The following is a 16,401-nucleotide window of genomic DNA, read 5'->3' on the forward strand; positions in this document are numbered from 1 at the left end:
ACTCATTTACTCACTCATCATTCATTTTACTCATTATATCATTACTCAGCTGAGATACTCAGATTTTTATTAATTATAGAGATACATTTATATATTATGAGGAAATTCACTTAAATATATTTTTATTCAGACGAATTTCCAAAATTTCTCATTCTGTGTTTTAGAAAATTTATTCCTTTCAATAAAATTACTGGTTTATTGCTTCATTTATGATTATCAATGTTTAAAAATATTTGGAAAGAGAAGGTATTAAATTAATGAAACTTAATTCAAAATTTATTAATCTCAGTAGGTATTACATTATCAGCAAAAGTTCATGCATTATGATTAACTTATTAATTAACAATGTTTCTGAAATTATTTGAATTAATTACGCTTATTATATTTTACGTTGTAAAGAAAGGGTAAAAACAAGTAATATATATAAAAAAAATATTTTCAAGTCAATTCCTACTTAGGTCAACAATTTTTATTTTATTTTAGTTACTTTTTATTAAATAATTACAATTACAACAAATATGTGTATACATATGACAGAACTACAATATTAAGTGGCAAAATAGAGAGTGGCGACAAACTTGGCGACGGATTTGGCGACTTTGGCGACCAAATAGAAATTACTGGACAAATTTATTTAATTAATTAATATTTGAAAAAAAAACTGTATTAACATCAAATGTCATCCTCTACAAGTTTAAAAAAATGTATTTGAACTTGAGTGGATGAATAAAAAGTATTTTATTAACAATTGAAAATTTGAAAAGATTATATATGTATATATATAGAGAGAGTGTGAGCTAATAGTAGGAATTGAATAATAATTACGCCAATATGGTGGTTTTCCAGAGGTTTGGAGATACATTGAGTGTTGGATGGAGTTGTTCCTAAATTTCTTGTATTCGTCAGCTCTGATTCCCATGATGGCGCATTTCTTGGTGTCAAATCCACAGTCAGCGCATTTACCATCCAAGAAATCTTTCCAGCTAGAGCATTCAAATCCAACGGGAGTAATTTTCCTGTAGTTAATAGAGTGGTGCATAAAATCCAAAGAACGCTGGTGGTTACAGCTAGCAAAACGCCTTGCACCTATAAAATTGGAGAAGACACGATGAAAAATGTGAAAGAGAACTTCATAATCTTTGTTTTATTTGTGGAAGTTGAACTGGCTAGAATTGAGCTTGGGACCTTGTGGTTCGCAGCCGAGTAACAAGATAACTAGACAAAAGTAATTACTCGTGTCCCGTAGCTGTTATCTGGCGTATAAGCTTCACCACAGTAGATCACGTCCAGATCACCACTTGTGGGGGTATGGGATGATTCCTCCACTTAAAATGTTCAGAGCTTCAAGACACGACGCAACGGCATTTTTAGCAAGGAACAAGAGTATATTTATTTATACAACAAAAATTAACAGAAGAAATTGAAGTAGCTCATTCTCGAGTTGAGAAAGAAATGTTAAGCTCTTGCCGGCACGATTGCATAGTGGGTAATGACACATTAATGCCCACATATTTTTTATGCCTCAAGAGGTAGATCTGAAAATGATAATTAAAACTTAGAATCATAACGTGACCAATAAGGCATGTGATTACTTTCGGGAGGAATTTTTTGAAAAATGTTCCAAAATACTTACATTTTTGAATATTTGCATAAGAAAATGAAAAAAAAAAAAAATCTAAGAAATCAACATATACCACTTAAATGCCAAAATTTTTTAAAAATTGGAAAAAATGGGCGTTTCTTAAAAGCTAAAAAGAAATATAAAGCAAAGATCTTCTAACTTAAAGGTTCATCAAATGATTTGCTTAATATTTTGTTGATGGTTTAAGAAATACATTATTTAATTTCTGAATTAGAGAATAAGCTGTATTTCTATCCAATCTCTAAATATTGGAATTCAACTGTTAAATAACAAGAAATTTTCATTTTTTTCACCTTGTGATGCAGTATAAACTATAAAATATTTCTAAATGAATAGATCATTTATTCTCTAGATCAGAAACAGCAGAATATATGGAAAACTTATTATAAAAAATTTGAACAAAAAATATGCATTAAATTTTAATTTATGAGGTTTTTAGTTAGAACATTCTATCAAAGATTAGAATTTGAGGAAATAACATTTAAAAGAGGTAAAATACAATTAAAACTCATGTGAATGTAAATATAAATTTCAGTGTAACTTTTCAACAACTAAATTTAGAAACAAAATTCTAATGGTCTTACAAGAATGAATGTAAAGAAATGAATTATGAAGAAACTTGCTCAAACATTAAGAATATGAATATGCGGAGTAAAAAACGTAGCACTTTTCAACGTAGTCACCTACCATAAATTGTATTCGTTACACTTTTTCTACTCCGCATGATTTTGTTCAATAGATTTTGTGCATTATGATTTTACTGAATTTAATAATGCTCTGAAGAATATAATTAACATATTTTTGAAATTTGATAAAATGACCAGAGAACTAATAATTTCACACTACAACTATGAGTTTTCACAAAAATTTCTTGCAAGAAAAATCGAAGGAAAAAAATAGGCTTATTAAATTTTTCAAGATGATAAGGCTTCTTTTATTAATAATTACTGTTTTTTAGGATTACCAGCTGAATAAAAAATACCTGCTCTTGATGCAAAAACAACAAAAGAAGTTAATTTTTTAGCAGAGACGAAAAAAAACATGAGAAAAAAAATCAAATTTATTTTTTGACAATTTTTATATTTTATTTAAAACTGTTTTGCTTTGATGCAGAGTTTGAAGAATATTATATTACAACTGTTTTATGAAAAAATAAGGATTTATAATGAAAGTTAACTAGTTATTTTTTATTAAATATTGCTTGGAATTATTTTTATTAAAAGGTACAGTTCGTAAGAAGAAAACTTTTTTAAACTTAGCAAAAATTTCGTAAAAAACATGTACAATGCAAAGATTGAGTATCGAATCTGATTAGTTATTGAATATAAACAGGAATCAAACATGAGGCTCGTAAATTATAACTTTAGATTGGCCGAAAATAGTATTTAGATTGTCAATCTAAATTTTTTTTTATCTCCAATAATTAGTACTGAAGTCAACAAATTTTAGATTGGCACTTTGATTTGATTTTTTTTTATCAGCTGGATAAAAATTTAGCGATTTATTACACTGCTTAGCACGAAAACAATATGGATTTACTTTTAAATTATAAAATATTGTTTAAAATTTAAGATGAGAAATTTTAAGGAGTAGTATGAGGATTTGTCTAATATAGAACTTAATATAGAGCTTTCGACCAATATATTGGAGATAGTTTGTGTATCATTAAGATTTTCAGGGAAACTGATCCACATTTGCATCGCTTGGAGGAAATCTGAGAAAATTCTTGACCTCTAGCGTAATCACAATCTAGTAGTTTTTGAAAAATACTGGTTCAAATCTTATCCTGAGGTTAGAACCCATAAATGTTTTCTACTGATTCATATTTTTCAACCATGCATTTTCTTAAATCCTTTGGTCATACATAGGAAAAGAATAATATTACATGTTTTTCATAGTTACAGTGTTAGATAGTTATTTTTAAACTAAACTTTTTTGTCTACTTGATAAAAACATGCTGGGTTTACTAATTAAATTTCAGTAAATTAATGAAAAAAATTAGTGGAGGAAATGTAGTAAGACAACTTAAGTATATCAAGTGAATGACGATGAATTTTTTTCTGCAGCATTAATGCTTAATATTATTCAAACCAACCAAGCATTTATCCCTTTTGAAAAACATGTTTTGAAATAGCAAATGCGAAACGCCTTTTTATTATTCTGTTTCCATGACTCCACATCTTTAAATCTTATAATAAATATTCAAGTAACTGCTTTTTATGCAGTAAGAAATAATTTTAAAGCGATAGGATTTTTTTTTATATCTCTTCATTTCCTTCTTTGAAAGAAGGAAACGAATTTACAAATGACTTGTTGCTCATCCATTGTGATTTAATGGGTTTAATTTCCGTGCTATAGCACACAATTTCCTCCCTATTCATAGATGTGTCCTAGATACAGGAAAGATTTCTCATTCAACTGAAGAAGTATATTCCCTTAATTCACTGGGATTGATGTTTATGCGGAGGCGTTTTTCAGACGGGCAAATTTCCTTTCTTGGAAATAGAATGACGGCACTTAATAAAGATTTTATTTAAATAGAGTTGGAGAAGAATCAAAACATGCCTCTTTAACCTCTTTTTAGAAGGATAAAATTACCATATTAGAAAATTAAAGTTTATCCGAAATTGCTTTTGAAGAAATTTAGTAATTAAGATATATTTTGTTAAGTATGAAATTACCATAGAAATTGTTGTAGGAGATGGTTTCTAAAAATACAAGGAGTCAGTTAAAAGAGTTCTTTTTTTGGTAATTAGTAAAATGCTAGGTAATTATTAAGAAAATGATAGTTTTTAAATTTTAAAAGTGGTAAGCAATAATATTCATTATAATTTCATATTAATTTAGCTTACGAAGATATTTCTTCCATAAATAAAAAGTAAATAATTAAAAAAGCATTAACGTAATTTTACTAATCGGTAATTTAACTTTTGTTTTTAATATTTTGATGAATTATTCATTAAATTTGTTGATTGAAAAGTTTCCGAGGTCTTACTGTTTTGACAGTTTATTTTTTTTCATTTTAAAACAAATTATTACTCAAAATAATTTACATTTTGTAATTTTAATGACGCACATTTAAATAATTACCTTGAATGATTATTTCTCAACATTAGTATCAATTGATTTTGCCTAAACTTTTTATTAGTTTTGTCATATATGTAAAAATGTTTTAGCAGATGCGTGGCAGAGAAGAAGCTTTTGACATTTTAAATCACGATTTATTTCATTCCGGGAGGTATAAAATGTAAGGATAAAAAGCGGTAAGAGTTGTTAGTCTACATCGCGACGCAAGAGCAAAAGAGTCCAAAATTTTTCCTTTCAGTAATTTTACTATGAGATTTTGATACTTGCACACTTAGGAAAGGGAAACTTAGGTATCTTTAAAAGAATGATGCAGGCGTTAGGGATTTTTATCCCTTCACCCGTAGCGTGAGAAAATGCTGAAGTCGCCAGGTTTCTACAGCGCGTGTTAAAAATAATTAAATGAAAAGTAGGAATTGGATCAGGAAATAAAGGAGCATTTAGAATGAAGTTAATATGGGCTAAATTAAGATAAAAATTAAGAAATTAATTGATATTTAAACTAGATTGAGATATCATTACATATATACGCATCATAACATAACAATAAAAATGTAAGTTACAAGTCAAAAGGTTCAAACCAAACAACGAAACTTTTAATGAAATACTAGTAAGGTTATTAAAGTTTCTAAGATGTCAGTGTTAATTTTAGTAAAAGTAATTACAATTCCATTCTGATAACTCCCCAAAAATATTTATATAAAATCATATATAATATAAATATTAAAGCATCAAAATGCATAAGAAGTTTTATTACCTTCATTAAGACCATCTGTGATGAAAGACTTAAATTTAGCTGATTTGCATCCAGGTTGATTGCGTCCATTGTTGGGGAAGAAGTCCACGTGACCAGCTGGATGGCTCATTCCGAAACCTTGGAAAAATTTCAAATGAATAGAAAAATCTTCAGATGAAAATTGTTCTTTTTAATAATTTTAGTTATGGTTCAAATCTCACTTGATTGGACATGTCTAATAAAGTATACGAGTCAAGGATTCAAAGTAAAACTGACCTGAGAGCACTTAGACAAAAATTTGATTTAACTGATATACTGAGAACATTCAAAACTTAACTCCAAAGATAAGCAAACTTAAGCAGCCAAAGCTGCTTCACTTAAACCTGCAATTGACTATCACCTTGGAGAATCTGAAAGAACAATCAAAACTCGTCTTCGTAAAATTCTCATCGATGAATGGCAATTAAGATGGGAAAATAATGAAAAAGGCCGCTTTACTTTCAGTGTCTTTTCTCAGGTAAAAAGAAATGGATGTATTGACAATAAATATTTAGCCCAATTAACTACAAACCATGGACTTTTCCCGCATTACCTTAAAAGATTCAGTTTGAGAAATTGTAGTTGTAGATGTGGTAATGATTATAATGACATTCCACACTATATTTTCCATTGCCCTATTCTTCATCATTTGAGAAAACTTATTAAACCTCAACTAAATATTTCCCAAATTCTATTAAACAATAAATTGACTTTAGAAGTTCAAAATATTTTGGATTTCCTATATCATAATGAAAACAGAATTTTCCAAATTGAACATCAATTTGTCAAGCACTATTAAAAGTGGACAATATCTAGTAAGTACAAGAAAAAAAATGCAAAAAAAAAAAAAAAAAACCTCTATCAGGCTTTTTGTTCCTGATTCATGGACTCTACCTTAGACTGAGCCATTGTATATATTTATTTTTCTGTTTATTTTTTATTTACTTATTTTTTCATTTTTTTATTTATATTTTTCACTTTTTTTGTTCATATATATATATATATTTATTTATTTATTTCTATTTTTTTCTTCTAAATTTAAATTGCCTGTCTTCGGTAAATTTTATTATTTACAAATTAGGTTTCAATGATGCTGTTGGAATACTATGTAGACTCTTCTGCTTGGGCTATTTAGACCTCTCCACTTTTTCTTTTTTATGCCTACTCTTTTTTTCTTTTTTTCCCCTTTGACTGTTTTTAGTTTCTAGGACACAAGATTATATATAAAAAATTGAATAGCTAGTCCTTTGATAGCTATTTAAATTCTATTTTTTAAAATTTTATTTATGAGCTTTTACCGGTGTAACATCAGTTTTAGTACACACCTAATCATCATCAGAATACATCAGAATACAGGGTAATTCCATCATGGAGTGATCCATAAATTTCAAATTAATAAAAAGAACCCTTCAGATTAGTGGAGTTTTTACTCACGCTTGCTGTAGAATATCTAGTCAAGGATTCAAAGAAAAAGTGTGGCTTCTTCTGTTGGACAAACTGACATTGGAGGATGTTGCTAGATGTTCAAATGAACTCCAACATATGGGGGATAGACTATTTTCTTGTGGGACATTCAAGAAACACTGATAAATTTTTTTTCTTTTGGTAAGAGGAAAACCAGGAAAATTAATTTAATGAATTGCTTTATTTTTAATTTATTGATAGAGTATTATAGTATATAGGGTACCTAGTCTTACCATACTCCACTAACTAATCTCTAAATCGTTAGAGAACAGGCAAACAATGCAAATTGGAAAAAGGCCTTGCATAACGTAAAGGGTAACATTGCATCTTTTTAAAATCAGTAAATCTAATGCAAATGAAATCACGAAGTCTAAATTTTTATACAATTCTTCGGTCCTAATCGACTTTTAATATTGATATTTTAGATGAATTTAGAGCATTTCAGCTGTCGTTTCGAAAAATATCATTCGACCAACTGTCTCCGCTTCTTTAAGGAGATTATTAGTTGGTATAAAACAATGAAACTGAAAGTTTCATAAATCAGCCAGTTTCGATCTTAGAAAGGTGGAACTGTTTTTTTAAATTGTTAGTATACCAGAAATATTTGGCTAAAGGACTAATAGTATCAGGGGATTGTATAAAAATTTAACTTTTCAGAAGTACATTTATAGATAGAAACATAAAATGTAATTATTTTCGTCTCTTAACACAATTTGACAATTGAAACCATATGCCTATCTTAAACAGATTAGAAAATAGCTTTTTCATCCATGATTAGAGTTGATATTTTGTATACAACACGAAACATACACTGAAAATGGCAAGCAATGTATGTATTGACGCCAGTTTCATAACAAGTGTACCACTTACTGTACGGCTCAGAATAAAACAGATTGGATGTGAGTAACAAAGTGGAAGACCCCAAGGGTGGAAGAAATTTCTATTGATTAGTTAATTTCGATTCCAGTTTATTTTCTCTAGATTTGGCACCATTTGATTTTTGGTTAAGGAGATAGTTGAAATCAAGACTGTAGCTATTATGTCCTTCTAAAGTAGTGACCTATTTCTATCAATAAAAATACTTCATCCTTAGTAGCAAAACTTCAAATGGAAACCACTCTTCTATATAGATATTTGATTTTTATGATTTTTTTTAGGATTTGAACTTTATAGAATACAAAATTAATAAAAAAAAATATGATTTTTGAACTTTACAGAATACAAAACAGAAAAGGTTATAAAACTCCTTGATTAATTATTTTTAAAGCAGTGTATTTAAGAGAATTATGGAAAAATAATCCGACATTTCATATAAGATTGTATTGTTGTTTGAATATTTAATCATGCGTAAAAATACGAATTATATCTGCGTATATAGTATTTCATATGGGTAAGGATGTTTTTGATCAAATTTCAAGAATAACTTGTTATCGCTCATAAAAATCATATAAACTTCTATAAAATAACAAATCTTCAAGGATATTCATTTTTTTTACCAATGAACATTATGTCTGTTGCATCGGAGTGAATGACGTCAACATAGTCAGCATCTGTTGGATCCAGTCGCACACTGGGAGGCATGTTTTGGAAATAAGGTTCAGCAGGATCGCAACCTAGAAGAAAACAAAAAAATAATTAAATAAGTTAGACATTTTTTAACAATTTAACAAAATTTAAACGAATCTGGAAATAATACGAATGAAATATAAATCTCACCTGTAATTCGTCCCAAAGTTTTTAGCCTTGCACCTGTATAACCGGCAATATGACCTCCAAGACTGTGACCAATGATATGAAATTCCTCTCTCCTAGCTCCAAAGTGTTTCTAAAAGAGTTTTATATTAATTTTTGGCATTTGATATGATAGAAGTTGTAATTTTTTTGTGCTTAAATTAATATATATGCAAACACTGGAAATAAGATCTGATTTAAAGATTAAAAAAATAGATCTAATATTTTTAAAAACATTTTTCGAATAGTGTGCAGTTTTTAATTTTTTCTCTAAAATTGGCTTGTTTTTTTCTAAATCTTTCATAATTTTGTTATTAAAGTATTTATCTTAAGTAGATGAGAAAAGAGTAAATAAAATTTATGTACTACTTATATCATTAACTTTTATTTCTCTCTATTTGTTACAAAGGGGAACAATTTTTTTTTATAGAATAACTTTTAAAAATAAAAGAGTTCCATTTTTCTTCATTACGAATTAAAATTGATGACCACATTTCGCATTGTTACTGCTTTCTTTCTTTCTTTAACATTAAAGAACATGCAGTTTTGGCAGGAAACTAGTATTGAAATAATAAATTTTTGATATTAAACTAGATAGGACAATGTTTTTCCATGATATGCATTTCATTTATAATTTGAAAGAAATACTTGATTGTCGAAGAAAATGCATTACATTTCTCAAATATTAAGAAACACAATAAAATTGTGATTTCTTTAAATGAACATGTTTACTTAGTTAAGAGAAAATTTGATTAAGAACTCGTTCTATTAAAGAAATACGAATTAAATTAGAAGTCTTTAGAAATGAAACATAATACCTAATGTACCCAAAAGCTATAAAATGAAACTGAAGTTACAAGCTTTATGATTTAGAAAAACGAAGAACGTAGTAAAATTCTTAAGATGAATTAAACGCAATAATATGCTGAACACATCGTAATTCATTTTATAGCTGTTAATATTTGACAAGAGAATTTAATGTGTAACATAAAAGGAATTTGAAATGTTTAATTAGTAAAAAAGATTTTTTGATGGATAGATTATATTCTGTTTTTCCATGGAACAATACAGAGTTGCATACATTACAATGTTTTGATTATAATACCCGAGAACGGAATAACTGTTGAAAATAGTAATGTAATATCACTTCTTCATTTTGCTCTGTTCTTAGTTTTTTTTTTATCATCGAATAGATTACACATTGTTAATGAACTGCACTTCATCAGCAATACCGGAGATAATCTCCTTCGGGCGCTGGAGGATCCTTTAAATATTCTGTTGATATGATACATAAAAAAAATAAACGTTTGGAGCATATCCATAAACTTTAATCATGAATGAAAATTTAATTTTTAACGCAATGGCGTCAATGAGGGGAAAAGCTCGTTTCGTTTTAAGACTCTCTGTTATCAAATAGGTCATTTCTGATCAAGGTAAGTTTAGATATCTTTATGGATATTAGCTGTGTCAGTTCATTTTATTGGAACATTGAAGATTAGGTTCATGAATGTTATCTCTAGAGTCACAAAGCAAATGTTGCACAATATTCAGAATTAATATACCAATATAATATTCAAGTTACAAAGAGGTGGAATCTGCTAAATTAATTGGTCTTATTGCAATTTTTTTATGATATTTACAACTTAGGAAAATATATTCTATGTATAATAGTTTTTTTGTGCAGTAAATGTTTGTTATCAGAGCTTTATAGGCAAGACTTATCAGTACTTTGTAGGCTCATCTTGTACTTATAACAAAATTCTGAAGAACTGAATCCATTTCAGAGGATAGCTTAAAATTTTATGAATTAGAAAACTTACATAAAATAAGGAAATTGGCCGAAACAAGATACAAAAATTTGAAATTCTTTGTTTTTCTACGTGATTTAATGTTCTTATTCATAATCATGTGGACGCATGTCGTCTAGACGAATATTTTATAATTAATCAGAATTCTTCATGGATGATTTAACCAAGAGACGTCCCGTCTTTTTAGTAAATAACCGAAATTTACTTTTATGTAGACTTTATGAAGAATCGGCAGAGTTTTTATTTATATTTCTGTTCAAATGTTTTATTCATACGTCTTTATATTCATTCATGACAAATGAAAGACATTAATTTTTTTTTGTACAGAAATAGAAACTTTGGGAGTATTTTCTTTATTGAGTGAATAACATTAATAGATTATAATCTGGCTAAAATACTTTCCTTTAGACTTTTTTTTTTCACTTTGGTCAATGGCATGAGAATTTCTTTCAAAAGTTATATCGATCCAAAAACATTTCTTAAATTTTAATGAAGAATGAATGACATTAGATAATTAAATTTTAATATTTTATGACTTTATTATTTTTACCCATATTGGTATATAAATTTAAGAAAAAAAATCAGATGAAAACAGGATAGTAAAAATAGTTTTATTCGATCGTTGGGATTAAAAGTTGCAGGAAGTTTAAAAGGATTAGAAATGAAAAAAGAGGAAGAGGGGATTACTGATATGGATGTTGCAAAATTAGTAAATCATCCACTTCCTTTAAATTTATAATCAAAATGCTAGCATATTATTTATTTTGATAATTCATATGTCCCATGGTAAATTTTGATTTCTTTCATTTAGAAATGTGACCACTTGTTTCAAAATATGGAAAGTCATTTAAAAAAGAAATAAGCAATGTTTACACTGAGTTTTTAAATTCCTTAGAAATTAATTTTATTTTTAAATAATAAGATGCTCCAAAATTTAACTATGAAAAAAAGGGTTGAAACTTAATTTTTATTTGAAAAGGATGAAAAACCTTAATTTTAAATTTTATCATAGATAAAATAAAGATTTCACTTTATGTATTTGAAGTAAATTTTACTGAAAAAATTATCGGATCTTTAAAAATATAATTAAGTTTTCATTGAACACAAAATTAATTTACTAGGAAGGAAAATGAAGTATCAAAACAATGAGCCTACAATTCAAAATGATAATTATCCTTTAAGCTGTACTTGGAATTACTATAGCTGCAATTATTTATAATGAATAATTATTTATGTATTGATAAACAATGTATACCAACGTAAATATCAACATTAGTTTTGGTTAAATACTTATATATCTAGTGATCTGAAGAGATATTAGTGGTGTGATATAGTTATTGACGATTGCAGGTTTGTCACAATACAGCTTTTTGACGATCAACAAATTGTTAACTAATGTATTCTTGGGGAAAAAGGCCTAAGGAAGTTAAATCTCAAATTTTGAAAGCATCCGGGAGAAAAGCATGAAAAATAACATTAGAGGGGGCTTTCAACCTTGCTCAATGATTTGATGCAGAAATATGATATCTCAACATATATGCACAATATGATTGGATACAGAAATATGATATCTAAACACATATGCACAATATAATTTAAATCTTGTAATTTGTATAACTTATTATATTACAAGACATGATTAAAACAAATAATTTTTTGTGTGGCACGAAAGTTTATAAATTCTTACCTCTAAGGCTTTTGCTATTAAAGCCATTTCTGCAGCGACAACTCTGGTATTAGCTGTTGCCTGGTAATATGGAGGCTTGTTACCACCACTCCAGTCCACAACGATGATGTTATAATCGCCATGCATCAAAAACTCATCTTTCATGTCCTGTACAAAGTTATAATAATTAATGAATTTATTGAAGACAAAAATCCTGAAAATATACAAAGGCATAACAGCAGTTATGGTGTTTAAATGTTCTGCAATCTTTATCCTCTATATTGCTGTAAATAACAACTGTAAGCTGCAACATCGTTATTTGGGCTTATAAAAGCATATCAAATGTAGCTTTTGGCAACCGTGATAAGCTTCAATGCTTTTGAAAGTAAATAAATTATGTAAAAATTGTAAATACATCGGCTTATTTTGGAATGAAAGAGCAGTAAACAGATTTATTTCTTAGTCATTAATGTCTTGCTCAGCCGTTCGGTTTCCATATGGTAGAAATTGTAAATAAAGAGCAAAATAGCAAAATTATATTTATTTATGAAATGCTAAGTAGCAAAATTGGGCATCGTAGACAAGATTCAAAATTGTTATAGCTGAATGAATGCATCGAAATTATATTGTTACCACATATTTTAAATGAAATTATGGCTGTAGTATAAGATTTAAGTACTTTTCGTTCCACGAATAATTACTTAAAAGTTGTTTTAACAATAAGAAATGTGTAATCTTGGCAACGCAAGGATGTTGCATGTTCGTTTTTCTCATTGACAAAGCGAAATGAAAAATTATTATAATTTCCTTCTAACTTTTCTTCTCAAATTATTTCTTTTCAGTTTTTTTTCTCGAGCATTAGTAATTAACGAAATGGCTCTCCGTGAAATTATAAATATTTCACAACTCCTTTTTGTTGACATTAACTGCTGTCTGTTATTTATTGAAATGTGCGTGTTCCGAGGATCTTTGGCCAATCATGTCACAAATAATTTTTATTACAAAGTATAAAATGTTATAGAATTAAATTTAGATGAATAGAAACAAATTTTGAAGTTTCTCCGTTTTATTTGAATTCAATAAAGTGGAGACAAATAAACGACTTCGTTACCTTTACTGCTCTTTAAGGTGAAACTGTTATAAATAACAATGTCAAATCTCGTACTTTGCATAGTCCTGTTTATGTTTTGAACTTTGCAATAAAAGTAATGGCACACACATTTTGTTTTCGTTAACACTTTTTTTATGAGTGGTTTCGAATTTTGTTAAGAAAGAATAAAGTTAAATCGACTGGCTATAAATTAGAATATTATATTGCATTCCCATTTTTGAAAAGCGACACAATATTTTTTTAATTACTTCTACTCTGGGAGAAAGAATGTAAGCATTACTGCATTTAGTGAGATTTTAATATTTTCTTGAAAATAACATTCTTATCAAGAACATTAATAATTTACCTTTTGCAGGGTAATAATCTCAGTAGTAAACTTTTTACCAAATGCGTCTGATATCTTAATTTCATTAATTCTCAAGTGATGTTGAAACATCATTCTAAATGCTCATCAGTGATAACTTAAGTTGTCAGTATGATAAAAACATTGACTATGACGCTAGCTAAATAATCCCAAATTTGACCTTAATGCATTGACATATTTGAGCATGGAGTAGATTCGAAAAGCCAATAATCCGTGAAACTGTAACAAAACTCAGTCTTTAAATTACAGGAATTTAACTTCATGAAGTTTTTTGTATCGATCAAAAGTCATCCATACGCCATGCTTCATCCATACGAGTTGCCATGAGTTGTCAATATGAGTTACTATGATTATCTTCGCATCACGGAACAGCATTCCGATGATGGATTGCAACTCTGTGGAAATGGTGGATTCATGATTTGCTCCGTAATGGGGGCATGATATGTTCCCTACAGTGACCGTTTTAATTTTCTTGACGACTCGGTCATTTAGATTACCCCGGATGATAAAAAATGACGTGGGAAGCTCTTTAATAATTGTAATTGGTTACCTAATTTTAGTCTTCTTTTATATACTGATATTGAATTTATTACTGAATAAGAAAATTTTACTCGAAGTAATCCATGAATAATAAATTCCAGTTTTCATCGATTGTTATAATATATAACAGTAGTTATTATACAACTATTTTCTTAAACATAAATATATTTTCCTGTTTTTGATGAATCTGAACTAAAATTTACAATTGAGTTGTGAATTCATCAAGTTGAGAGGGATTGGAAATTTGAATTTTTTTTATTAACAGTTAATTAATTGCAATCCTATGTTGGTATAGACTAAGTATGGATTTTAAGAATTAACTAGATTTTTTCTGCCCCAAAAGTATATTAAAGATAGCAAAAATATTATATTTTATTTTGATGGTAACAACCTTTACACCTGTGTGAAAATAATATACCGGGGATTTTTTAAACAATGATACCTCTTCAAATGAAAAAAAAAAGTCAACATTATGAATTTTAAGAATTTGATGTTTAACTCGTCGGTACTAAACTGAATAAAAACCTAGAACACTTTCTGTCTGGAACGATATTTTATTTTTTAAGATACCTAGTAAAGATCACTTGTGGACAGAAAGTTATAGTATACAGTTTACAGAAGTAAGCAAGTGTTCAAGAAAAATTAAAGCATATTTCTGAAAAAAAAATTAAATATAAATAAATAGCGCCCACATATAAAACATATATAAATATTTAATTGAGAAATTCTTTTGTAAAAGTAAGAAAAAACTTGGATATGCTTTTAAAACTATAAAAATTAGCATTGAATATCGTTAAAAAACTGAGAAAAACAAAAATGCTATAAATTATTTCTTTTAAAAAAAGATATTACGTGAGAAGAACACGATATTAAGGATAAAGGACTGGAAAAAAAATCGAAACTTTTCACTATTTCTGAATATTACTAGCTTTTTATTTAAATTTGGGATTATATCTACCAATTTGGGTAGTATTGTCTGCAAGTGTGGATAAAATGGCAATATTAATACCGAAATTATAGAATAATACTCTGAGTAATATTAACTGGAAAGCTCATAGCCACTAAAGGTAAAAAAAATCTGAAATAAATCTCTTTGTCTGACTGCATTTTATAAATACCTGCCTTATTTAAAGGTTGATATATGCTCTTTTTTATGCTTTCTTTTTGGTATTTTTGTTTAAGAATATAAGTCAGACTCTTTTGTAAAGAATAGTTGGGCATGATTCCAGAAAAGTTCTCTTTTTTTATAGCGCCATAGGGATTTCCTACTTCCCGTGCTTAAAAAATAAACGATAACTTGAATACTTCGTATGATATATGTTCGGGTTCTTGACTTTCCTTGACTTTGTATTTTTGCATGGCTTTCAATTTTGTTAGTTTTATTCGGTTCAACTTTTTTATATAGAAGGCATCTTTTCTTAACCGGAAAATGTAATAAAAGCTAATCTAAACATTAAAAGCAATATCATGGTAGAAAATAAGATTTATTCAGTCTGTGCTGGCTGTGTTATGTAAAAATATTAGAAAACAGAAAAATTGTTGTTTAATTTATGTTATTTAAATTCAAAGGAACGCATCTTGATTCTTTGAACATACTCCATATTTTATAATTATTTCTTTGCACTTTCTTTAGGAAGGAACGCATGAAATTAATATTATTTAAATTATCTACTATTTATTTAAAATATAAGAATATTTAACTACACTTTTCTATTCTACTTTTTTCACAGATTATTTTTGATTTATAAGACAAAAAGGAAGAAAAAATGAGCTCTAGTTATATATTTTTACTTTGTATCAAACATAGTTTATATTTCATGAAAATGCGACATTAAGAGGCCGCGGTGGCCTGGTGGTAAGGTATCGGCTTCGGAATCGGAGGGTTTCAGGTTCGTGACCCTATTCCACCGAAGAACCGTCGTATAAGGGGGTCTGTGGCACGTTAAATTCGTCATGACCAAACGTCCTCCCGCTGGTGTGGTGTGGAGAGGGGGGGTGACAGCTCAGGTGTCGTCCTCGTCATCTGACCGCGGTTCAAAATTATGATTTCCGTCCCAAAATAGCCCTAATGTTGCTTTAAAATGGGGCATTAATATAACTAAACTAAACTAAACTAAATGCAGCATTAAAACACTTCATAATAACTTACGTGATTCGTATATAATTGTATTTGCAATTTGTTTCGATTTATTCCTTTTTATTGTGACGAGGCCAAG

At 28.3% G+C, this 16,401-nt stretch overlaps 1 protein-coding gene across 1 annotated transcript in view; it reads right to left on the reverse strand.

The window, feature by feature from the left end:
- The window catches only part of LOC129961061 (pancreatic lipase-related protein 2-like), a 35,278-nt gene that overhangs the window by 5,355 nt on the left and 13,522 nt on the right, over window positions 1-16,401 (reverse strand). The window contains exons 3-7 of the mRNA XM_056074870.1: window positions 12,192-12,338; window positions 8,682-8,790; window positions 8,462-8,578; window positions 5,484-5,600; window positions 826-1,086 (exon numbers count right to left, since the gene is read on the reverse strand). Coding sequence (XP_055930845.1) covers window positions 826-1,086; window positions 5,484-5,600; window positions 8,462-8,578; window positions 8,682-8,790; window positions 12,192-12,338 — 751 coding nt within the window. The remainder of the gene's footprint in view (window positions 1-825; window positions 1,087-5,483; window positions 5,601-8,461; window positions 8,579-8,681; window positions 8,791-12,191; window positions 12,339-16,401) is intronic.

The sequence above is a fragment of the Argiope bruennichi genome, chromosome X2 (assembly GCF_947563725.1).
Source record: "Argiope bruennichi chromosome X2, qqArgBrue1.1, whole genome shotgun sequence".
Lineage (NCBI taxonomy): Eukaryota > Metazoa > Arthropoda > Arachnida > Araneae > Araneidae > Argiope > Argiope bruennichi.